A 26,074-nucleotide genomic window follows, 5' to 3' on the forward strand; every position below is an offset into this window, starting at 1 on the left:
ATCAATTCAGAAAACAAGTTCTAAGAAGAACACGAGGATTGCCGCCGTCAGACCAGTGTCCTTTCAGTATCCCGTCCCCTGACATCGGGCTGCAGCCGTGTGAAGACCTGCTCGTTGTTCTGCACAGCCACAGAGGAGCACAAAGAGAGGTTTCTTGCCAACCCTGCCAACAGTGGTTGGTGCACTCCCTGAAATGTGAAGCTTCTAGAGCTTCATCTCTTAGCAAATGTATCTATTTCTACATTATTAGGTAGTCCTTTTTCAGGATCTTGTTAAATATAACAGGACAATGCAAAATGATTTTTAATTAAAGAGCTAATAATTGCTTGAAAGCTTACTGATTTTTCCCAGCTATATCCGTTAGTCTAATAATGTAAGACATAATCTCCCTGTAAAACTTGATTTGCTTTTATTTCATCTTATGAGGTTTTTTAGACTGACTTCATTATTTTTCCTTTTTTTTTTTTTTTGTATTAATTCCTATGCGGTTTGTCCTCATTAAAGAGATTTAACTTCACTGGCTATGAAAAAAAAAACCAACAAACTTCTTGTTTATGAATTCATTGTATCTAGCGTGATACTGTTGCACTGGACTGAGAGCTCTTGTGGCTTTGCTCCTTTTAAGGCTGGTCTTTTCTGAGAGCCTATAGAGTGAAAATAACAGGTCTCCTCTGTTTCGGTGCTAGCTAAGACAGAGGAAGAATGTCTGTGCCTTGAGGAAGCTGTGAAAAAAGAATGGATTTATTCACAGAGCTGAATGACCAAGGAGGGGAGATAAGAAAAGTGAGACCTTGACAATTCTTTTGCACATCCTCTTTAGGAATGAAATAGGAAATGGAAACATTTTCCCCATTATAGTTGAGGGTGCTCAGAAGTGTGTATTTACCAGACACATAGCAATCACATAATACTGGGAGATCCTTCTCAAGTTCCACCTGACAGCTGGGCTGTTTGCAGTGGACTATCTTTTGTGTATACTCCTGGCTGCTGGGCTAGATCTCTATCAAATATGAATCCAGCAGATTATATTCCCATTTTTTACCATGAAAGTGAAGCTGGAATATTACTTCTGGGCAATCTGATAGAGCACGAACTCTAAAACCTCATTAGAGTGGTGAGATGATTCCTGTCTCTTTCTCTTTTTCCTGAGTTTACATAGATTAGGTTAGAGATAACAGACTTTTAAGAAGAGTCATGTTAGGGAATGAAGTGGTAGATTATGGTTTTGCCTGCAAGATATGAAGAGAAATTAAAGGTGCTTACAGCAGTTCTTCCAAAGGATAAAATAGCTGAAGGTAGATTTTTCTTTATAGGATGATCATGAGACAGTGGAGCAGATGTTTAAGGTCAGAAAATAAGGCAGGAATGTGCAGGGAGGGAAAGGGAATGAACTGAACCTTTTGGTGCTAACTCTCTTTTTTGTTTAATATTTGTTTTTAGAAGACCCAACTTGGCCCGAGTCAGTGTGAAGAACTTCGGTGAATTCAGGACAAGTTAAAATAGGTCATACTAATTCATTCTAGCCACTTGATGGATTTAAGTGGTGACGGTGATGTTATTACACTTGCTTGCCTGTTACTCTTTAGGTGTAGCAACCTCTGGTTTCAGGTCTATGGGCAGTCTTCTGAAAAGACTGATTTCAAGACAGCATTTCTGTTTGGGTTTTAGAACATCCTGAAAATGGCATTCTAGGAAATGCAGCCTGAAAATGAAACCCAGCCTGAAATGTGGGAAAGAAGTACAGTTTAGAAGGTCAAATGAAACCATTATGATCATGTGGCTAGGGGGTTTTGAATTAATTTCTTGTCTGAATTCCCTTGTTTTAAAACTGTCTTTTAGGGGAAAAAAAAATCCTGTCTTCCTAAAATGAATTAATAGTGTTGGGGAATTCACTACATGCCTTTTTTTATAAACTGCTACCTATCGCCTGCTTCCCTATTAAAAATACAACTCAATTCAAATGTAAATTTATCTGGGTGCTAAGACATTTTGAATTGTCTCCATCTGTACAGGAAGGTTTTGTTGTGTCTTTTTGAGCTCTAACTGGAGATCAAAAAAGGGTGCTTAATGCCATTGCCAGCGGAGTAAACATACTACCTCTTCTCATCATATTCATTGCAAGTTTGTTCTTCACCTCCCCCTTCCAGTGAAGTGCTTGCTCTTAGAAATTTATTTTAGTAATAAAACATTACTTTATACATCCCCATGAAAGCATGTTTGAAGGCTGTTTGTGGATTTTTTGAAAGTGTTCAAGAGCTTGTTCCCTGAGCACACTGCAAACTCTTATCATGGTAAGTCTGAATTAACACACAGAAAGTTAGGCTCATAAATTTCAGTGTTAACTTAGGCTCTTAGGATATGGCAACAGGCCTGTGGTTGGTATGCTGTGCTTCAGATATCTGTCCCAAGATGCTATGTATTGTTGGTTGGTTCTTAAAAAATGGGTGGCTTTATTCTTTCAGAAATTTTATTCTTACAGAAATCTTTGCTCACAATGAGGAGAGAATAAAGATGCATTTACTGCTCTTCAGAGTTGTAAGTCTTGACAGTAAAGCTAAACGAGATAGTTCAGTTACTTTCCTGTGATTTATCTGATGGCTTTTTACTGTAATTGGAGAGATGGGAATAAGGAACTTCGTACTGTGTAAGTGGAGATTTTCCATTCTTAATTTAATTTTGAGGAGATGTTTTTACTTATTAGCTGCTACAGCACAGGGACAAGAATGTAGATAATGGACAGAGGTCTAATATTGATTAGCCAAATTTCACTTGTGTGTTGTTTTTGAGCACTGTTTTACTGAAAGCTAGTGAAGCTTATTACAGCAGATTTCAGCAGAATATATTTTAGTCTTCTGCGTAGAAATTATATTGATTGGGTGCTTCCACGTGGAGAGCTTTCTGTGCTACAGGGCATATATCCACAATTCATTTAAACTGCATGAAGAGCCAATTAATTGGGTGCCAGTACACTTTACTCTAAAATCCGGATTTCTGGATATTTGGTGGTGTTCTACCAACACCTGTATGACTTAAGCCTCTCTGTATGTACATGCGTGACGTTTCTGAAACCTGTTGTTATATTTTAAAGCCTTCTATGTCCAGTGGCAATTCAACAAATAACTACTTCCATTTTCTTCATGTTAAAATGTGATTTCTGTTTTCTCCCTCTAGATTTTAATCTCTGTTCTGCTAAACCAGGTAGAATCTGGTTTGGTCAGTAGTTGGAGGAGAGTGCCAAAGAGCCCAGATGTTGCAATAAGCAGCGCTGGGTTCCTGAACCGTTTTCCTGCAGTAGCTCTAGGGGGCTCCCTGCTGTTGGAAATGTTACATTTCTGATGAGGTATATGATAAAGCTCTTAATAACCTGTTGTCATTAAAGATCTCATAACACTTTTTTTTTTTTTGCAAATGCTAACCTCATTGTCATCAGCAAAATACAGCATATGCAATTACAATCTAATTTTCTCTGCAGTGTCAATTAGAGATTCTCATTTTTATCCTAAACTGTGTTCTGCTGTGTGTGTGAACTGCTGCCACATAAGCTACAGTATTTAAGAAGTGTAGCAAATAATTTTTCTGTATGCAGTTTGCAAAGTTCCTTGTGTAAGTCACTAGAAGTATGTTGTTATCAGCACTGACTATGTGTGCAAGAAAGACGGGAAATAATTATCCCTTCCTTGATTGTAACCGTGCAGTTCTTTACATCAGTAACCTTAGAAGTATATGGGCTTTGTTGTGGGAGCGTTGGAAATGAATGTCTGAGATGGATGACTGGATGAGGCAGGACAAAAGTATGAACAGTAATTTGCAGCAGAGTAATAGGCGTTCACCATCAACTTGTATCAAGTGGCATTTAGAAAGGAAGGAATACTTACGTAATTATTTTTTTTTATTATTTTTAATTTTTTTATTTCCAAACCCTTCCTCTGGGTTTTATGTAAGGACAAAAATCGTGGCTCTGCGTTGAGCTCACCGGATGTGCAGGATCATGCTGGGTTCTCCTGGGCTTTCTGTATCAGATTTGGGTACATTAGAACGGACTTTTAATGACCAGTTTGAAGATGAGTCGAGCAGTTTAAGATTATACTGCTGTGTTCTCTGTTGTAATGCCAGATTACCTGGACAGGTAAGCCCACTGGCTGTGTGTGTGTACTAACATAAGCAGCATTTTGTAATAATTTCAGTTCTAACACTGGTATCTTAAACATAACCAAGGAAGAAGCATTTGCTGGCATGAATGACACCAGTTTGCATCTTCTGGAGCAATTGAGTTCAGTTTTAGGTAGAGTGCTGCGTTCCTTTCACTTGATTGTGTTTTGAAAGCTTTCTTCCTATTTGTGAAGACTAGAAATAACTGCAGAGTAACTATAGCTCATCTTCTCCAAAATGTTTGGGCAGCATGGGGTGGATGTCTGTCCTGGATGGTGCTGCTCTTTTCTGTATAAGGAACTTATATGTTGAGGGAGTGAAAATAACGTGGGGTTGGAAGTTCAGTGAACTTCACAATAAGAACGTGCACAAGTGTCCTGTTTAACCTGCTCAGTGGTGTCTTTGATGTCTTATTTATTCTACAAAGTCATAGCTTGAAATCGTTACTGTGAATTTACTGCTGAAGAGGGAAAAGGTTGAAGTATGGCTAGATGCAGGAGGGGAACAGGTTGTTTTATTTTCACGGGTAGCATTTGCAGTACCCAAACAATGAGGCTTGGAGAAAGTGGCTGTTGAGAGCCACATCCTGATGAGATGTTTGGGCCTGTTGTACAATTACGTGATGTCTGCCACTGCAAATTCTGTTTTTTCCCTTCCTCCAGGAGCTGCTCTTCATAGTAGGAAATCTACATTGAATTACCCTTGTCTGCATAAAACAAGGGCTAATAACAATTAGGCAATTGATTACTTTTTCAGGTGGTGAAAGATGCCTCTTCCAGGATTCGTTTCCCCATAGCACCCCTGACTTTAAACACCTGCAGCGTTCAGCTTCTGGAGAATTCAGGCGCTCGTTCCTCCTAGTGCTTGGATGTATTTATTGCATGCACTACATCTTTCCATGTCTGACCACTGTAGCTTGAGAGGAAATCATCTCTTTTTATTTCAGCGTGTGGGTTGTACTAGTTTAGGTGAAGCAGGATTTTTATATAGATTTTAACACTCTAGTAAAATTTTTGCATAATGAGTTCTTAAGCAAATTAAAACCTTGTGTGTAACAATTTAGCTTTTACTTGTAAATTCAGGGGGTAGACATAGGTGTAGACAGTTTTAAGCCATGTAGGAGTTTGTATTGCTATTTTAAATATTTTTTCAAATAATCAGTAATTGAACTGAGGTAATTTTTGTGTGTAATGCAATATTATATAGTGGCATCTGCACCCTCTGTTATTAATGCTCTGGGTTGTTAGTTTTGAATGCCTTCCTAGCCAGTTAATAACCAGATTAGAGTACTGAAATAACTGAACAAAATGTCCGATAAGCGTCTCAGAATTAACATTACAAAAATACAACCTTTTAAAACATGTTTCTGTCTATATTCCACAGAACACTGTAGATCGTTAAATCTTGTCAGTTTTGAAATCTAAAACACTTAGGAAAAAATGAATTAAACCCAACCTTTTGGCTGTTGCATCTGTCTGAGGGACATCCTGCTTGCGTGCAGGATTAGAAACACAGTCCCAATTTTTACCTGCCAGTTGAAGTGTTCAGGAAAGTTGCTAAACGCAGAGCAGGAAACAGTGAAACTTGGCAGTTTTGTAGGGGAAGAAAAAGGAAATAAACATTTTCTCTAGTCTCCCATTCCTAATTGGTTTATGTTTAAGTAGCTATGGTGGGTAAAATCCAGATAAATATAAGTTTTAGAAATGACTGCAGATTTGAAAGGAATAAAAAGAAGGTGGATTTTTTAGCCCTGGTGGCCTTGAACCTTTAGAGGCGGCCTGTATATAAGCTTTATGTTATCAGAAGCTGTATCCTAGTTGCCTTAAGATGTGGTTATGTGTATGCATAAGTCTTTTTACTTTGTCAATTTCTCCACTTCTCATTTACACAATAGAGAAGAATGATTTTTTTTCTTATTAGCTGTTTTCCCTTTCTGGTAATCCAGCAGCATCGTTGAGCTGCTGTGTCTTAGTTGGAAAATAGAGCAGCAACGTTTGTTGCATTTTAAAAACAGTTTCGATTGGATTGATGATAACAAAAATAACTTTTGAAATGTTCAAAAAGCTGAACTTTATATGTAAATGTGTATATTGGTGTTACATGGCAGTTGTCTTCAGTGCTGTTCTGAATGTTCTACTGGAACTTTTCCTTAATACTTCCATTTCTTCACTATTTCTTCCCAGTTTCACAGTGTTGCTTAACCATGTCACTTGCTCCACTTAAGGACCTCTTTCCAACCCCTTTCTCTGGCTGCGGTGGGTGGCAATGCCTGCTCTCTGAAGAGCTGTCTTCTGAATGCTTCCGTGAGGTTCTGGCCCTAAATCTATTGATCAAGGTAGGGTTACCGTAGTGTATTTCCCAGGCTGAAGTTGCAGAGTCCCCAGTCCCTGGGCTTCCTGCTGCTTTCCTGTTAGAATTCAGTGTGCCAGGCCCACGGCACCCTGCTCTTTCATGAATGGAATTCAAAAAGACACTTACATTTCCATAAATAAATTAGGAATTCAGTGGCTTCTTCCGGCTAATCAGGGCAGGCTGATAAACCTTGCTAGCTGTTTAATAAATGAATTGTGACTGATTACCTATTAATATGGACGCCTCAGGAATTCACCCTGGGGGAAGCAGAGCAGTGAAATAGAGAGGGGCATGGCCCCCTGGGAAATCAGGGCTTCATGTTTGCAGCTTAAATATCTCTGTGAAGTATCAATAAGGAGGTAATTGAATTTTGAACACAAACATGAGCGCCGGATGGATGAAGGAGAGGGGGGCTCTGATCATCTCTTCATGCCCCTTCATACTCCCCTCCCCTTTCCCTTAGAGACCACTCTAGTGAAGATAGATGCTAAATCCATTAAATAAAGATTAGACTCTGTCGTGGTAGAAAATGGCAGCTTAGCTAGATCCCTGGGCAAATTGGGACCTTTAGCAATACAGAAAATTAAAATATACATTTTTAACAAGTGTGCTGTCGACACAGTAATAATGACTGTGTGGCTTGTGGGGTTTGCTCACCTTTCAGATCTGCTTTTGTTTGGTTATATCACTTGCTCTTGTTTTCAAACCAGCCTACTCAGTCTCTCTGAAGCAGAGGAGGCTTAGGGGGAGGAAAATGTTGTTTTTTTTTTTCCCCATCTTGCTTTCAGTCTTGGGCTCTTTTTTTAGGTCCTTATGCTTTTGATAGTGTAGAAGTTCAGTGCTCTTCTATTTGAATAGGGAAATAATTACCTTTGGCTCCAGCACGCTCAGATGCATCTCCTAAAAAGCAGCCGGAAATAGTCTAGAGGAAACATAGAGATTATATTGGATATTGAAATAAAAATGTGATTGGGATTTTTTAAAATAAGAATTTTATTCACTAAGCATGTGCCTTTATTATTTACTCCAGATCAAGTTTTCTGAGTTCTGATAATGTGGGAAAGGTTAATATAAGGATGATCATTGTAAAATATCAATGTTATTTCTTGTTACGCAATGCATTGTAGAAATATAGCTGAAGTGCACTTTAACAGGTGACAGTCTTTCTTTATGATACTGTGCTAGACTTACAACATGATCAGGCTTTCTTCACAACTTGGTATGCCCTACTCTCCGTTGGAGAAAGTCAGCAGATCCTCTTTTGCAGGCAGAACCTCATCAGCCATTGTAAGTGGGGGACAAATTGCTGTTCTGGAGAGACCGCTCCTGTTTCTCCAAATAAACAGGATAAGGTAATACAAAATAATCCTTCTGCAGAACAAAATCCAAAATTACAGAATCACAGAATCACAGAATCGTCTAGGTTGAAAGAGACCTCCAAGATCATCTAGTCCAACCTCAGCCCTAACACTAACAAGTCCTACACTAAACCATATCACTAAGGGCTACATCTAAACGTCTTTTAAAGACCTCCAGGGATGGCGACTCAACCACCTCCCTGGGCAGTCCATTCCAATGCCTAAAATTATTTAATGTTTTTTAATAAGAGATGAGCCTAAGCTGAATGTGGTTCTGAGGAAACTTGCTGTTGCTTCCTTCTAAAAATTTTTCTCTGGATTTTAGAGTGTTCTGAGATGGCAAGCAGGAGAGGTAAAAAAAAAAAAAAAGGTGCTTTGCTGAATTACAGTGTACTGAGACAGTAGTAGCAGGGGACCTTCTGTCTGTTCTTCCATGGCAGCTCCTTGGTAACACCACTTTCCAGACTCCTCTCAAGTGTTAGCAATCATGTCTGGGAAACCCTGAAGCATTCTCAGCTTCTGCTGCTAAGTTCTCTTTAGCTTATAAAGAACAAAAGTAGATATTAAATGGAAGAGAAGTATCAATGTATCTAAGTCCATTTCAGAGATAGTAATGATAGCAGTGGGAATGCCTTGGCTTCCATTAACTCTGAGCTGCTGCAGACATGGAAAAGGTTTTCCATCTCAGTTCCCCAGACTATCATCTGCTTCCAGATTCCAGCGGCTTGATCACTTTATTTTTTTTTTGTAAGAGATTTTGTGTGGGAATATCTGTGTTCTTTCATCCAACCATGCTTCTAGCAAAGAAGAAAGTGTCTAAGTTTGGCTCACCCTCATGGATTCTCTTTCATGATGTTGGCACCAAATTGAAAATGAACAGGTACCACCCCTGAGCTAAATTGCAATAATTAATTGTGTATGCACTGTAGCTTCTCCCAGTTGAAGAAGAAGCCAGATCTCAAGCCTCCCTTTGTAAAGGTAGATTACAGCATTGGGCTTACCTCTGGCCAAGCATGTTGATCGTGGCCTCTTTCTCTTTGGGGACTTCCTGGCCTTCATCCCCTCATGTATTTACAGTCTTTGATCCTTAAGTTATTGAAGCCCATCCTTTTTCAGCCTCCAAACTCAAGGGCAGTCTGCATTAAAGCTCTTCTCAAAAGCACAGACCGTGATGACTTTTTAAATGGTTTTGAATCTAGTCGTATTTTAATTGGTACAGGAGAGAGAGATGTAGGCCAAAATAGCCTTGATCTGTCTGCCTCTGCCAGTCTTTGCGCTCTCACCCTTCTGCAGCATTCAGTAGAATATGAGAGAACATCTTTTAAGGATATTGCAGCTCCTTTCCTGAACCTCTCTCCCGCTTTCCTTCTCTTCTCTCTCTCTCCCTATCAACATGCAGACTAACTATTTATAACCCGTCTGCTTTCCTTTACCCTCTCTGGCACCTTTCAAAGAAGCCCCCAGTGCCTTGACAGTTTGTTCTTCCTTGTTCTGCTCATTCTACTGTCATCCTTAGTCTTACTCTATCACCTGTCCTTCTGTTTGCCTCTTCTGGAATTTTTTTTTCTGATCTCTTCTCCCTGCATGTAAACTTCCAGTTTTCTAGTTCAGGAGTCTTCCTTTGTTAAAAAGGAGAGATTCTTGCTGGTTTGGTCTGCAGCATCTTCTGAAAGCAGGCATGTGCCAGGAGCCTCACAAGCTTATGGCTTTCTACATATTAAGGCACTTAGTGATGCAGCATTTTAATTAAATTAACCAGAATTTGTAAATTGTAGATAGATTTTCCCAGATCATCTCACGATGAGCTTTTAGAGTGATCACACTGCTGGTGTTTAATCCAGCAGATTGCCATATGGAGTGTTGAAGAGCAGAATATCTGTTTATTAACAATTGCTGGTTTCTCATGTCAGCAAGTACATTTTCTTATTTGAGGGCCTGGGAATACAGTCTGTTGCTGTACCTATTATACCAATTATATGGACCTCATGCCAGACCCCATTTCATGTCTACCCCTCTTTTTTTAAAAAAAAAAAAAACTGAATCCAGGTGATTCAATAGACTGTCTAAAAGGCATGATAGACCGTGAGAGTCATCCCACCAGTGTCCAGAAATTCTTTGATTTCATTACCACAAGAGGAAAGGCCCAGATGTCCTTTATAAGAAGTTATTGGTATCCTTAGCATCAGAGGTTTCTGCAAACTGTTAAGACATTTAATGATTTTTTTTTTTAAATTTGATCAACCAGAACGTGTTATAATTCACAAAAGTCAGAAAGTTGTTCCTCATCTTAGAGATCAAGCCGACCTTTTATTCCGTCTGTATTAATAAATAGCTGGCCTCAAATTCTAGGATATTTGCTGTGTTGGTCTTCCTTAGCAATAGAAGTTACTTGTCTCTTCAGAGTAGTGTTCTGTTCCATTTCATTGTGACAAATCAGTTTTTCTACCACTTTAGTTGGGTAAACCCCATTAGATGTTGGACTTTCTAAAGGGAAGAATATTCTTTGGGGCAGAGGAAAAAAATTCTTGTCTTAAGACTTTTTCATTGCACTGCTTTCTTCAAAAAGAAATATTCACCATTCTGAGATGGGAGATAACGTGGGCCTGATGCAGAAATATGTTTTGTACCCTAGACATCAACTTCTTCTCATCAAATCTAATTTAAAATAATCTCCACTGTCAGAACCTTCTCAATTCTCAGCAGTAGTAACACGCGGCCATTTTTACTCATCCAAACATCTTAACTGTTGGCTTACTTGCTTTCTTGGATGCATTGGCAGAGTCTGGGGAATAATAAGGGCTTATTAAGACAACTTCAATTTTGATCTGCGTTTAGGCAGTGTATGAAGAGGAGGGAACTGTTGGTATGTGTTGATGATGATAAATGGAAAACAGCACTTTCTAACCTTCATTAGAGTAGTCCATTGTATCCAGCAGATGGCAATGAAAATGTACCTGCTGCTCTCTCTTCTTGCTGAGCAGTGCCTTAACTAAAATCTTAAATCCTGCAAACTGTACTCTTCCCTGTTCTCTGGTGCATAGCTGCAGATCACTTCCTAATGAGGATTTTGAGTGCCCCCTGCCTAGTGGGTAAAACAAAAGCCAACACATCCATGGATTAACGAGAAAGGAATTTAATGCTGGCATGCTGTACCCCGCAACAAAATCTGTTTTCAGGATTTCAGAGTATTCCTTTAAATGTTCAGCACTTGGGCAAGCCTTTTTAGTAGTCTTCTCTTTCCTGGTTTACATTGTTTGTCTGTCCATCTGCTTGTCTGCCAGTTATCTTGGTATTTGTGTCATATGGGCAAATAAGCAGTGATCTTTCAATAAGCTCGGCATGAAAAGCAGTGTTAAGCACTCATCCTTTTGAGTAGTCTGCAGTACTCACTAGCTTGGACCTGCTGCTGGTTTTCCAGGCAGGACACAATTTCTTCAAGGCAGCAGCAGCATCTGTCCTGGAGAGGGGAAAACTCCAAGGCTGTGACAATAGGGATTTGTAGGGCCTTTGCATATGGGAGGAGGAGAGATTGTGGATGCTGATGATATTTAGAGTGGGTGTCACTGCTTCTAATTAAATCATAAGGAGAGTGAGGTGTAGATGTAGTGTAATGATTCAGATGGTAACTGGCTAGGGCAGCAAAGCTGAGAAGTGAATAATCTTTTCTATGCAAGAAGAAAACTTTGGTTCTGCTGGACTTTATCTTTGTTTCCTGTATTTTCTGTGTTCTTTTATCTTTATTTCTTCTTAGTAATATCCAGTTTCATATAATTTCTGTACAGGTGTTACTGTACAAATATGCAAGGCAAAGTACTTTGTTACTTCTAAGCAGCCAAGTGATTTGCAAGACATGATAAAACGTATGTATATTAAACACAATTATCACATGAAATTATCACGAATGACCATGTCAGAACCATATAAGAAGACTTTGCCAGATATTGTTTATATGTCATTCCATATAGGGTTATGTTGCTAGTTTACAATCACATTTCAGAGTATTTAGACCACACTGGGGACTAATGAACATTGCTACTTTTCCAGAACCTATGGCATTAAAAGTGCCCTTTACTAGCCCGTTCATTTCATTTCTATTTGATAACCTGAGTAGATGTGGAAACCAGAACGTTTTACTCTCTCCTCCTCCTATTATCTCTGATAACTGTGATCGTCTCCAACAAATTATCTGTGATCCCCTTTTCTTGGTGACTATGAACACTACTGCTCTGCTGTCCCTAATTTACCCTTGTGACCCAGGTATTGTGGTTGACACTCCAGTAAGTTGGCATCCGAGCTATAATCTGAATCTTCTTCCACACACGTGGGAAGCATGCTCTGTAAACACCCAGGGAGTGATCTCATTTGTCTTTCTTGCACTTGTTGTACGGTACTTACAGAAGTCTTGATGACTGGCTGTTAACAATGTGTTGGGTTTGAGACACTGTTCTGTGTTGTCTCACTTACCTATACATCTGTGTTGTCTGACAATATTTGTGTAGTGTCTCTCCTGAGCCTTAGGACAGAAATCCCTTGTTGTGTGTTTGTACACCCTGTAGCAGAGAGGCTACTTGATCAACAGGAACTTCTGGGCTTTAAAGTAATTCAAGATGTACATGGGCATAGCTTGCTAGCAGTATTTTAAGTTACCTGTCAAGCTAACATCCTGGCAGTTTTCTTCTTACTATGTTGACATTTGGTTGAACGTTTTGGCTTCTGCTCTGCTTTGGCATTGCACGTACTAGCAGCAGGTAAGTATGGAATAAACTCGAGTGGAGTATTCCTTGAAGGGCTTTGACAACATAAAAGTGGTTTTCTGCAGGAGTATCCAAGGCTGTTTTGACGGATTGCTTAAGAAGCAGCTCTAGGAAATACCACAAAAAGGTGCACCTGATGTCAGGGACCAGTTTCAGCAGCTGTTACCTTTTAGCATCTACTTGGACTCTCCAAATTAGAAATGCAATCACTCTGGGCTGTATAAGAAGTCATGTCTTAAGCTGAACTCCTGTTTTGGAGGCCGTTGTTTCTTTCTGTGGATCTTTATGAGATTTTTAGGCACCTTAGTCAGGAACCTTAATTTAGTTGGCATGGATCTAAGCCTTAGACCTGAACCACTCACTATTCATGAAACTAAAATGGGATTATTATGAAACAAGGAAATCCTATTCCCTTAGTCTGGGAACTTGACAGAGAAAGGTGTGTACCAGTTACTGATGGGGGAGCCTAAGGGACGGAGAAGGCACATAGCAGGAGTGAGTGTGTCAGGAATAAAAACTAGGTTTCCTTTTACAGGCTAATGTCCTGTCTCCTGGAGCTTGCTGCCATTTTAGCCCAGTAATTGCATCCATCAAGCAAAACTTTACCTCTAAGTAACACAACTCTTTTGTATTTGAGGTAATGCTTTTTGACACCAAAATAATATTGTTCAGAATTATGATCAGAAGCAGAAAAGGAAGTACTTGAAGTTCAAACATGGCAGCAATTAGTGACAGCCTTGCTTATTATATTGTAAAGGAAGGGAGACGGTGTAGTGACATTTGCTCTCTAGACCTTCACTTTCTGTGTAAGCTGCAGGCTGCTTGGAGGGCCATAATGCTGTCAAATGCTTTGCCTTGTATGTAACTTGCAAAATCTTTTTTTCCAAGAAGTTGTAAAGTAGTTGTAATTTGCTGTCTTCATGCTACAGATCACTGCGCTGTTTCCCACCTCTTCCTCTGCTTGACTTCTCTCTCTTGCATCTTCAGGTACTCCATGGTCACTTCAGGCAGTCTTTTGGCAGGAATAATTTCAAGATGGTGTGAAATACACCATTCCTTTCTGGAGAGCTGCTTATAAATCAAGAGGTTTCTTCATAAGAATGTGAGGGGAAAAAAAAAAGGACCTCTGATTTTTGAAAGGTGACACGGTTGTTTTTTCACATCTCTGCAATTGAGAAAGTAAATTGAAAATTCGTATTGACTCCCAGCCCTGAAAAGAATGAGGGGGATGGAATTCAGAAAAAAGCAATGGAAGCCAGTCATATTAAAAGAGGCAAAGAGGAATGCTTTTTATGCAATGAATAATTTGATGTGGAACTTTCTGCCACACTGGGAATCTTTTTAGCCCGACTACTTAGCAGCTATTGAGAAAGAATCAGGCAATTAAATGGCTAAGAAGATTTCTAGGTGTATCAGGATAAAATATAAAATGAAGTATGAAATATCGGCTGCTTCAGGATACAAAACAAGCACTTGGGGAGAGGAGGAGCCTTTCAGAACTGATTATTCCATTTGTCTTCATAATGGGGTTGCTTTTTTTTCCTGTGGTGTTTCTGATACTGGGTGCAGGCAGACAGGACACCTGACTGGGTAGATCACTGATCAGCCCTGCTTTATCAATTCCTGTGTTCATTTGCGTTTTTGTTTGCCTACAGATGTGACACATTTGTGTTTAGGAGGAAATAAATGTCTACTGTATTCTGTATTACTCTTTTCTAGAGACTGGTCTTAGATCCTATCTGTTGATAGGATTTTATATACAGGTTTTCAGTCGGTGATATAGGATGTACATTCAAAGCATGCTTTGAGGTATATCTCTAGAGAGAACATTATTACTAAACCCATTTGAGGGTGTCCCCAGTGGCAGCTCCATAGAGCAGGTGGCCTGCGTGGCACGAGCACACAGGGATTCAGGAGCCTGTGTCTTATCAGAGCATATAATCTAAAAATCATTCAGCCTGTTTTTCTCTCCTGGGGAGATGACGGCGATGACACAGGGCTCTTATGCTAAAAACTAATTCTTAACCTGCAGAAGACGTCATTCAACACAAATCCCAACAGAAAAGGGCTGGGTGATGGATGTTTCTGGGTAGCAGGCCAAGCTGTCGTTTGCTTTTCAACAGACAGTTCTGAGGGTTGCCTCAAGATTTTCATGCCTAGTACCTGGCTTACTTGAAAAGAGAGCATATTAAATTTAAAAAAAAAAACAAAACCAAAAACTTACAATTTCTAATTTCTGTCTGCTAATCTGTGTATATATAAAACTCAGAGGAAAAAACAGTTGCACTCTCAGGGACTCCTGTCTATGGTTCTCAGGCTTCCTTGATCAATAACCAAAGCAGTGGCTGGGTGAAGGACTGATGGTTAGGAAACAGTGTTGAACGTGTAGCAGGTAGGTAATGCTTTGGAAAGAAATGTAAGGTTGTATATACATCTGCTGATAGGACCGTAGCCAGTAGTGACTGTCCACCTCTACTCAGCAGTCGTTAGCCTACACCTGTAATACCACATCCAAGGGTGTCCTCCATGCCTTGACATGAGAGAGACATTGGTGAACTGGAGTGAGTTCAGTGGAAGGTTTCTTTAGTACCCTTCATCCATCAGAGCAATCTCACCAGACAGTAAATTATAGAGACTCTTCATAGCCATCACCTTCTTCAGCTTTACTCTTCTAGATGGTTTCCCTTTTGCTTTGCTGCAATATCTTAATTATTGGTTTCCAGTAATGGATGAGGAACACTAACTAGTCTGCTATGGCACTGTTAATTCAGGTTTTATAAGAGAAGAGAGTAATGGTAGACATGGCCTCAGACCAGTGGTATGCATGGATTGTGAATAAACATGAAGAGATTTTTGGAAGCCAAAGAGTACAAAGAGTACCAAGGCTAACTGGGCTGCTCTCAGTAGTCTTCTGGAGAGAAAAAGAATGGTTTGTTTGTTTGTTTTGGCTTCCTACCCCCCCCCCCACCCTTAGGGATGACAGTTGACTAGGATGCTTTATTTCTGAGCTTCAAGAAACTGAAGTTTATTCTGGCTGTTATACTCAGGAGGTATCAGCAGACTGATACCTCTGTATTTCTTTTGTTTGAGTCATGGCTTCAAGGTTTTCTTAAAAACCCATGGGGACCAGAAGTGCAAGGATGTTTATGCAGAATGTTCTCGCATTTGTTCATAGGTCTTGGGAGGGTTTGGTTTTGGCTGTATTTTTTACATCTGGGCCTTGCCTAGTTGTGTTTGAGCTCATTAACAGCTAAAATGTTTTAATTTAGCAGAGTCTGCATGTTTATCTGTTAATATCTATTCCAAAAAGCCCTGAGTGGTATTGGAATTTTTTATCAAGTCAGTCAGATTAAACTTAGTGTTATTTTCTCTGAATAACACCACTCTTTCTGTGATTTTTAACTCTTGCCAATGTATGTGGTTTTTTCCTGTATTTATTTCAACTTGACTCTAGTGGCATTTGAATGCTGCGAAAACCATAGCATTTCTAAATCAGTGCATTTCCTGAGATGTTCTGTGACCAACTGGGAGTTGGTAAAGATGGTTTTGAATTCCCTGAACCCTCTTCTGAACTTTAAGATATTCCTCAGCTCAGGATATTGCTGCCAGGAGAAAAGGCTCATGGCTGGCTCGAAATGAGAGCTTGAAATGAGTCAGTAAAATAACTGAAAAACAGCTGGACTGAGGCAAACAGTGAATATGCTGGGAAGGAAGAGGATAGGGATAAGAGAACACAATGAAGAAAGTGTCTTTGATTCACGTGGAGGAAAGAATTAAATGATGGAGGTGATTGTGGAGGTTTTCTTCTGCAACCAGAGCCCACAAACTGCGTATCGCTGCCCTTCCATAATGCTACTTGAACTAAGGTTGAGATTTTTGCCTTGGAGCAATGAGATTTCAATAATTTACTTGAATTTGTTCATACAGACTTTTTACTTGGATTTTTAGAAATTATAGAAGTCCTCCATGTAGTTCCATTGTGTTATATCATTTTACTAATGGCAAAAGAAATCTTAGTTTATCTCATGTGTAAATCAAATAATATTATCTTCTCGTGGAGGCCGTCAGTGTCGATAATTCATTGTTGTGTCTATGGCCGCAGACATCTACATGGAAGAAGTTTCAGTAAGGAATCTGAGGGTTAGAAAACACTTGAAAAATGTAATCTTTTTTCTAAAGCAAAGGCGTATCTGGAGAAATAAATACAGAGTATGGTGGTATGAGCTTCTTCCCTCCAGGCACCTCTCCTCATGAAGCTTGTTGACAGAGCTTCACAGCTGAAGCCATTAGATAACCTGCTGACAGGGACTCGTTTCTTCCTTTGGAGGCCAAGGAAGCCATACTGGAAACAGGACTACAAGCCTCCTGTGAGAGTGCCTTGTTGTGTTCTGAGTGGATTTGTTTGTCCTGACTTGCATAACCATACAGCTTGTATCCCAACGTTATTAGCCAAAAGGAGTATAGGGACTTACATAATCGCTACACGATTATTTTTCAGTAACTGTACTGTAAATATGTAATTCTCTCTACTCCTAATAACTCTTAATCCCTTTGTTCCTATTGGCTCTTGGACTGAGATTTTTCCATGGCCTGTGTGCCCTGGCCACTGATAAGACTTGAAAAAATGGTGACTTTCAAGATTCACCTGCGTTGCTCCCAGCCATTAAATGCCTGCTCCCTGCATAGGCGAGGGAGGCCGCATCACAGGGCGCTGTTTTGTGGGGGTTTTGACATTGCTTCTGCCTGCATGCCTTCTGAGAAGGACCCACTCACCTTTAAAAACATTTCATGCCCAGCTGCATGCAATTATTCAGTCTAGGCCTCTCCACCTTGTTTCTTCATGTGTTTTTTGCTCAGGAGTTCTTGAGCAAGCAGTTTTGATCTCATTTCTGCATGTTATTAGATAAAGAAGAGTCCTTTTAGAGATACATGGGTAAGAAACCCTAAATGATCAAGAATTCTTGGGCTTCTGCTAGGGTTGGGAGAGCAAGAAGAAATTATTTTCCTTATTGGTATGAACAGGCAGAAAAAATCCTTTAGTGTGCTTCTTGTTAAAACATTCCCATTTCTATCCCGGTCTTTGCTTCCAACATCTGTGGGACTCGGTGGTCAAAGCTTTTCCAAGCTGTATCTGTTCTAGTGGTAACTTACCCTAGTCAAGTCCCCTTCAGGTATACTTGCCACTATTTTTAACTTTGATGTAAAATTGGCTTTCATACTGCCTTAACACTAGAAGAGTAACTTGAATTTATTCCTTTAAGCCTTATAAAATACTTGAACATCATTTTTCTGTGTGTAATTAGCTTCATGAGTCAGTGCCTGGTCTTAGGTCTTGACATTTTTGGCGTGTGAAGTTTTTTTGTGTGTACTTGACCTTGGCTTTACTCCAGAATAAATATTTTAAGCTGTTAGTTGTGTGTTGTTTTTTGTCTTCGGTCTGAGACTAGGGGGCAGACATAACCAGCACGGAGAGAAGTGAACTGTATAAACCACAATTAGAACTGCAGTGCACAGGTGTCTGAAGATCTTATACAATTGCCAAGCTATTTGTTTCTCAAATGAGAGGGGCTTTGGGAGTATATTTTGGAGAATAAAAGGAGCAGAAGGCCTTCCTTTTCAATGTTAGATTTTTGTTTGTTTTGTTTTTGAATCCTAGCTTGAATTCTTCCAGACTTATACATTTGAGATCTTTGCAGAACCAGCATAACAAATGGTTGAAAGTAATCTACTGCAGCTGGTGATGGAATTTAAAACTGGTCTCAGATAGGAATCTGCATTTAGGGATAAGAATTTCTTGCACACTAGCTTTTCTCTGAACATCAAATTAGGTCTTGTGGTTGAAAAATCTGAACGCCAGCATTCAAAGAAAGATGACTTGTAATATTGAAGGAGAGGGGTTATGGGTGAGTTCTGCTGCAGATACTTGAGGATCTTTTGGGGAAGGTAGGCATCTTGAATCTCTGTGCTAGTCATATGCAGAGTATTATTGTAATGAAAAAACAGTGAAGTGAGCAAATAGCTCACAGTACAAGGCACTCAATGCATCGAGAGCCCCAGCGTTCACTGTATTTTGCAATTTAATGCACAATAATTTTTTTTTAGTTCTGTATTTTTGTATGCTCCCCTGTGTCAGATCTGTATTCTTGGGATGTGCAGTTCCATTAAAAAATAAATAATAATCGCAGCCCCCTCTCCCCCCACGTACACTCATTTTCTATAATATGGTAATGATATCACCGTAGCAGTAATTACGGGTCATCTTCATTTCTTTCATCTCTGCTGGTTCTGATGGCTTCATTCCTTTGACGGAGAAGATTTGGCTCTGGGTGCTGTGATTATTTTGTTAAGCATTATTCGAATAGACAGGAGTGAGAGAAATTAATCAATCCAAATGCAATTAGCATCATGTTTAACCCAGTGATGGACGTCTCAAGGTGAAACAGCCAGGGGAGTTTCAGACATTATTATTCAATCCAGTGGCTCTTATCTAAATTATAATCAAGAGAGGTTTTTATTGGCTTCACAGAGAGAAGATGTAACTCTTTCCCTGCTTTGGGGGTCAAAGGGATCAGGTCTTTGGCCTCACAGGATGTTGGCTGCAGGCAGTTCCTGGAGGTGGGAGGTACTGTAGGAGTTCCATTTAAAGTGGGGGTCACACGGGACAAAATATGTGCACGTCCTAGCATTTGTGACCAGGAACATAAGTTCAGTAGCTCCCTCGGCATTGGCAGGGATGTTACTGCCCCATGCTCCAGGTATTCCCACTGCCTGGCCTTGCCCATCTGTACGTGAATGAATGCTGTTTGTAGGTTTTTGCATTCAGAGCTCTGTGCACATCGTTGGTTGCAGCTGAGTGTGAAGGGAATGGTGCTGCCCTGCAAGGAGGGGACGTCTGCTTAGGAGAACAAGGTGATTATTTTGCAGAGATGGAATTTAATTTTTTGTAGAGCAGATACAATATTAGTGTTCATTGATACTAACAGCAACATTTTTGAGGAAATCTCAAGCTGCATGAAACAGATCTGTTATCACCACTGTGGATAATCCTGAATGAGCTCTTGAGTTGTCTTGTCAGGTGTACAATAAAACACAACAACTGTGTGTGGAGAGAAATGAGACCGAACGAGGGCACATTAGGATTTCATGATTCAAGAAAGCATTGGGTCTTTGACTCCAGGTTCTTAAGGCTCCAGGTAATATTCACTCAAGTATTTCAGTGGTTTAAAACTTTATCAGCCTCTTCTATGTACCACTTCTCTGTCAGAGATGACCGTTTTCATTGCATACAGGGAGGAAAACTCCATGCTCCTCACCTGCTCTGGTTCACAGCAGGTTTTGTGCAAGCCCACCTTCTTTGACATTTCAAAACAAGTCATGCCAAGCTACGTACTGGAGCTGAGGTAAGGGTAGATTCTGCTGTCTCATCCACCAAGGGAAGGACAGTAATGTTTTGTACCAAGTGTTAATATTTTAAAATACTGCAGCAAGACTTGACAGAACTCATCTTTCAGAGCCCGAATTCTAGCACTGTCGCCGACTCCTTTAGTATACATCCGTGCATCACTTCTTACTGAGGCTGTGACCCCAGCTGTAAGATAGGAATTAAATCACCAGATGTCTCAAGAATATTATGAAGCTTCGTAAACTTTGCAGGTGCTTTGATACTGATTATTGAAAGATGACATGGTATCACTAACTTACTCCACCTGGAGGTTTATGCTGAGTCTCTGTCATCTTACCTGAAAAATGTGCTTCAGGAGTTCTGGATGATTATGCTGGTATTTAATGGAAACAGTGAAATGTTTCTGAAGCACGGGTTTGAGTAACTATATGCTGGTTTTGTCTTCGTTAAAGGCAATTGGCATTGCTTCTGCTAGCCTCTGCTCTCCTGGGATGGCAGTTCCAGCTTCGTGGAACTGGGCTTGGTGCAGGATTCACTGATTCGTGTTTGACCAAGGCCAACAGTTGTGAAATAGTATTTCATTTGACAATTACGTTAAAAGAGTATGAAGTTAGCAGAGTAATTAGAGATCTTTTTGTGAAGGAAGAGGGATGAGACAGTGCCAGCAGGCATTTTTGGGGTCTGTTCTTCCATAAGTATGCATTGAGCCTAGGAGTCAAAACCAAGTCAGAGACAGAGATGTGAACAGATTGCTTTCTCTGATGAGAGAAGTTGAGATTATGTTGGCTTGCTAATAATATTCTCCTGATTTTGGCTAATAAAGACCTCGTTTTCTTTTGGGAGTTGCTTAGTACTAATGTCAATCTTAACATGTTTTTGCTGTTTTTAGATTGCCTTTTTGCCTTCGCCCCTGGTGACTGATTTTATTTCCCTTCCAAATGCAATAGTGGTCGAGAGCAGCCCAGAGATTTGGCTTTGCCATTGGCTTTCACAAGTCCTGTCAAGCTCCAGGGCAGAATCCTCTACAGCTTTTTGTACGTCCTACCTACTAAGGAAAAGAATTGTTATCTTATCCTCACATGGTGTTAAAGGACAAAAGAAGCAATTGCCTGAAGCATTATACACTTGTGACGGAAGGGCTAAACCAGAGAAGTATTTTGCTGTCTCTCTGCAGTTCATGGTTTTTTCCCTGAACTGGTAATTTCCACTGGTAGCTCTTCACAAATAAAATCCTCCTAGTTTTGTTGTCTCTGTAGTGCTAAGACACAGCAGTTTGAGAATGCATGATTGGCACTTTAGGGGAATCCTTTCAGAGTGAAAAACAAGTTATTTCATTACCCTAAGTACAATTGTAGGGGCTGAACAGGAGGAATATTTTAACTGAAAAGCTAACAAAGTATGCCAGTGCCCAAAGTAACCTCTTGGTAGTCAAGAATGTAGCATTCAGTGTGATCCTACAAGGCATTTTAGGGCTACAACCGTGTTCTGTTCATAGGGTATTAATTGTATTTCCGTATATTTAGTATCAAAGCATTTAAATACCAACATGGCTACATTTTCAGGTTAGAGGAGGAGCAAAGTCAAATTTACTCAAGTTGTAAATTGTGGGGAGAGGCAGAGAAGTGTCTTCGGCAGGGTGACTTCATTTTAAAATATCCATGATTTGAAGATGCTCACAGGCTTTGTTTTGAGATTTTTAGGATAAGTCCAGAAGCAGTAAGCAGTGGAAGGTGTCATGATCATGATAAATGTATGATAAATACAGTTTGTCACACATCTTTTGTGTGGACTTTGTCACCAAGTCTACACTTATTTGAAGTGTATGCTGTATTAAGAACATGTGTATGTGTGTGTGTTGCTTAGGGATTCTCCTCGTTTAAAGTTGCTTATATAAGTGAAAGTCACTATTTTTGTTGCTGGTTTTATAGCAGTAAATCCTTCCATTATTTCTTGGCTATCCAGACCTTATGACACAGTTTGTCTTGTGCTGTCATATGTACGAGAAGGCTTTTTATGGGGAGCAATCAGCCTGGACCCCAATCTCCAGGACAGTGTTTTTTCTAATTAAATTGTCACTGGAAGGAATATCTGGAACAGCAGTTTTCATCTTCTATCAAGGAAAAAAAAAATTGAGTCCTTGTCATTTGATTAAAAGTTACTTAACCTTTAAATTGCTACAGATGTAAAGATAACTCTGAGTTTCCAATGTAATCGCCTCCAAGTTAAAATCAGGAAAATCTTTGTGTAATGAAACCCATATGTCATAGTGAAAGGATGCAAAGCACTGGCAGAGTGGGCTGCTCTCGCAGGAGATCTGCACCCAATCTTGTTAACCAGGACTGCTTTTGGTAATCCCTCATCTCCTCACTTGTAGGAAATCAATCTGTACTACTGAATCTTCCAACCAGCAACCACAAAATTTACTGCAAAGAAGCAGCTTGGGGACAGTTGTAGTAGAAAAGGAGCCCCAGGCAACAACACTAAATGCGGGATTGAAGGATTGAAGTTCTAAAGAGGAGATTATATTAAATCTTATTCTGCTCCCTTATCAAGTAGAAATCTCTCCTTCTCCTTTCAGCCTCAGTCTTCCCTGTCCAGTACCTGTTCTTGAGATCTCCCAGGCAGCAAACTGAATTCATAGTGCAACATTTTCTGTTAATGATAACAGCCTGATACCATTTTCCAGTACAATTGTCTTTCAGAGAGTCTATTCAGCACTCAACTTCCATTGGAACCAGTGCTGATAATATCTTAAAGGTGTTTTTTTCCTATGGTCTTCAGTACCCTCTTCTTCCTCCAGAGTGTGAGATTAATTGGTATCCAAGCTATTGTGATCATATCCATTGTCGATTTTCTGTTGTTGTAGATGCACAGCCAAGGCGAGGTTGTAAATTGTCCCCTGCCATGGAGATTCATGTTTCTGTTCCGTGCTGCACAGCCTCTGTAGTGCCTGTTTGCTGGGACAAGGAAACCTGTGCTCAAGCCCTCTCTTCTCTAGAAGTCCGTAGTTTAAGCAACCATTTTAAAGAAAAATCCCCAAGGTTGTCCCTACGGTTTTGTCCAACCTTTTAATTAAAAAATCCACCTCTGTCTACCACACAACGGGCTTCTGCTGCTCCCTTGGGTAGTTGTTTAAGACAGGTCTTGCTGTCTCTCTTGGACTGTGATCGTATTTAGAATGGGGGCGATGGTTTCTTCCTTTACAAGCTCTTCCTTCACTCCAGCAAGCTCCAAATGGCCCAGTTGGAAATGATATTCCCATTTTTAAGAATTCATTTATCAGAAGCGATGCTGAGTAGAGGAGTCGGTTTAGTATTCGAGGCTTTTCAGTGCAAAACCCAAGCCGAAGGCATACCCTAGTGCAGATTAGAGAGGAACAAAGGGGAAGGAGTAGCCAAGACATTTGAACGCAGCGCCGTGTAATATGTATTTGGCCTGTGTTTACCAGGAATACATTGAGCTGGGGTTCCTGGGCAGACAAGAGAAGCAGCTGAAGCAGGGAAAACAAGATTGTTAATGTTTGTGGAAACTTGCCCTTAGGTTGGCTGGGATGTGTTTGTGGTACGAGGATGTTATTTCCTGGCCATTTTCATACATATACAAAGACGTAAGGTCCTTTCTTTCAGCTTGGCATCATATCTTTAAAAATAAAGCCCTGTTGCAAGCCTGAGTATGTGAGGAGAAGAGGAATACAGAATAGCAGAAGGCTGTCTCCTGCTCCTAATGGGATTTTGTAGCAGCATGTGCGAGTTTGTTTTAGAAGTCAGAAATGAACAGATGTTGGTATAAATTACCTCTGTGTCTGATGTCTTGCAAATTAAAAGCGCGGTTGGCATCACTAAACAATTTCACCAGGTTGGGGGGGGAAGCGGGCGGTGATTATTGTAGCAGGTCGGTAAGAATCTTTAAGCTGCGGCAGAACAGGATAGCAAGGATAAAGGAATGAAGAATAAAATGAGAGGTCTGTGAATTAATCAGAAATGTTAACATCTCCGATGACAAGTGAACAGGAGGGCACGTGCTCTGGAGCAACCCCCAACCCACAGTAATTTCGCTCAGCGCACAGAAGGAGTCTATGCTCTCTGCCTGATTTATAGGGTGCAGCCTCTTTGGGGGAACGGAATTGTCATGCATTCGTATATCTCCTATATGGGACTTGCGCTCAGAAAAAACTTTCCACTCTATCAGCTGTAGTTGGGTTTGGTGATTTTTCTGTAACAGCGTTTTAAAACCCTGCGCTGTCGCCAGTGCAAGGCAGGGAGGTGTCAAGGAACCAGTGGCGAAAACCTGTTCCTAGCTGAAATATTTAGAAACTTGCATTTTTATTTAATCATCCTCTTTGTACGTGACAATTTTCTTGACAGAACAGCAGTCCACTCCCTGCCCTTCTGCAGCACCTTGTACCCATGTGTCGGTTTAGCATCCCTGAAAGCTGTCTTGCAGATGGGGAAGTAGAGGTACAAATAAGTAAACGATGTTTGTGGCAGCTCACCCCGAATCAGAAGCAGAGTTGGGAATGGATCCCAGATGATATAACTCACAGCTGGAGGCATGAACCAAGGGAATAATGAGGTGATCTGCTTGAATCTGCAGCCAGCCTGAAGCAGTATCTTGCTGTGGGGCATATTCCCATCAGGGCTGTGGACCTTGCAGCTTGTGAATATCCATATGTACTGGGCACTTCATAACACTAATTGTTTTACAGGGATATTGTCGATGACGGCCACACCTCATGCTACAATTTTGGGTGGTCAAGTTAGAATGTAATAACTGAGACCAGGCTTCAAGGCACAATTTCTAACCTGTATATCTAGAATAACAAAATGCCTTTACCTGATGGTATTTGAGTGTTTTAAAATAAACACTTATTATTACATTTATTTCCATTCAGACAGATAAGGAGTAATGTCAAAAGAAAACTCAACATCAGCAACAAACCCACCTCTAGTTTTTTATGCTAATTGTCATTGCTGTTGTTCCTCTCAGTAGAGAGGTCAGGAATTGAATGAATAAAACAGAAAATTAATTCCTGTCTCCGCCTTTCAGAGTCTCTCTAGGCTAGGTGTGGGAAACATGCATGCTTTCATCAATCCTGTGAATAAAAACCTCCAGGTTTTGATGGCTGTCAGTCCAGCACAAAGCTCACACCTTTATGTAAAAGAAATGAAGGGAAGCTCCAGTGGGAAAATTGTCTCTCTCGAGGACTCAGTCGCTAATCGTGCTGTCTTTAATGCATTGTGTTGTATTGTGAGACAAAGATAGTATTTGGGCTGCTCTGCCAGCTTGTGAGCTTATGGGCTCACAAGTCAGAAACGTCTCGTGCAGAAAAGTGGCTGTGTAAACCCTGCAGTAATACAGCTACCAGAGATTGATGGTGCCAAGAGTGAGAGAGAGACATATAAACCTTGCCTCGCTGTATTAAACGTCAAAGGAATGACAATGCAGAGAGAGTGAGAAGACCAAAGCTCTATAAACTTTACTTTATTACACCATCCATAGATGAACTGTGTTGAAGGAATATAAACCCCATTATATTACAGCATCCAGGGACTGACAGTGCTGAGAGAGAAAATGCTGTCTAATTTCTGTTGAAGATCATAGCACCCAGGGACCAATAATCCTGAAATGGAGAGCGTTCCATAATCTCTGACGGATTATAACATCCAGGAACAATTGCTTTGAGACGGAGTGATGGAGATCTGGATTATACCATTCAGAGGAGGATAGTACAGAGACAGAAAAGGGGATGCTGCAAGAGCATAATGCAGTAGGAATAGAAAGCAGAGATTGTACGTAATGAGACAGTCTATAGGAATTATTGCTGAGTTTAGAAGATTCTAGGCCTTGCCTGCGTTTCTAGATTGTCAGAAATTCAGGCTGGAATTTTTAAACTTTTTTACTAGATTATTTGCTTTTCACTTAAATAAAAAAGTCCTTACTATTAATATAAGTACAAATTAAATGAATTTCTCACCCTCTGGTTAAATACTGCAAATTATACAATTCTGTTTGGATTTCTTGACTTTTTTTCAATATTAATCTTTTTTTTTTTCCTCCCT

At 40.1% G+C, this 26,074-nt stretch overlaps 1 protein-coding gene across 3 annotated transcripts in view; it reads left to right on the forward strand.

The window, feature by feature from the left end:
* Window positions 1-26,074, forward strand: part of LIN52 (lin-52 DREAM MuvB core complex component) — a 46,434-nt gene that overhangs the window by 15,383 nt on the left and 4,977 nt on the right. Inside the window, exon 6 of one of the 3 annotated variants that reach the window (XM_083838688.1) lies at window positions 11-26,074. The exons of the other annotated variants lie outside the window; for them this stretch is intronic. Coding sequence (XP_083694814.1) covers window positions 11-12 — 2 coding nt within the window. The 3' untranslated portion in view covers window positions 13-26,074. The remainder of the gene's footprint in view (window positions 1-10) is intronic. 3 annotated transcript variants of the gene reach the window in all.

This window comes from Anser anser (genome assembly GCF_964211835.1).
Source record: "Anser anser genome assembly, chromosome: 5".
NCBI classification, from domain to species: domain Eukaryota; kingdom Metazoa; phylum Chordata; class Aves; order Anseriformes; family Anatidae; genus Anser; species Anser anser.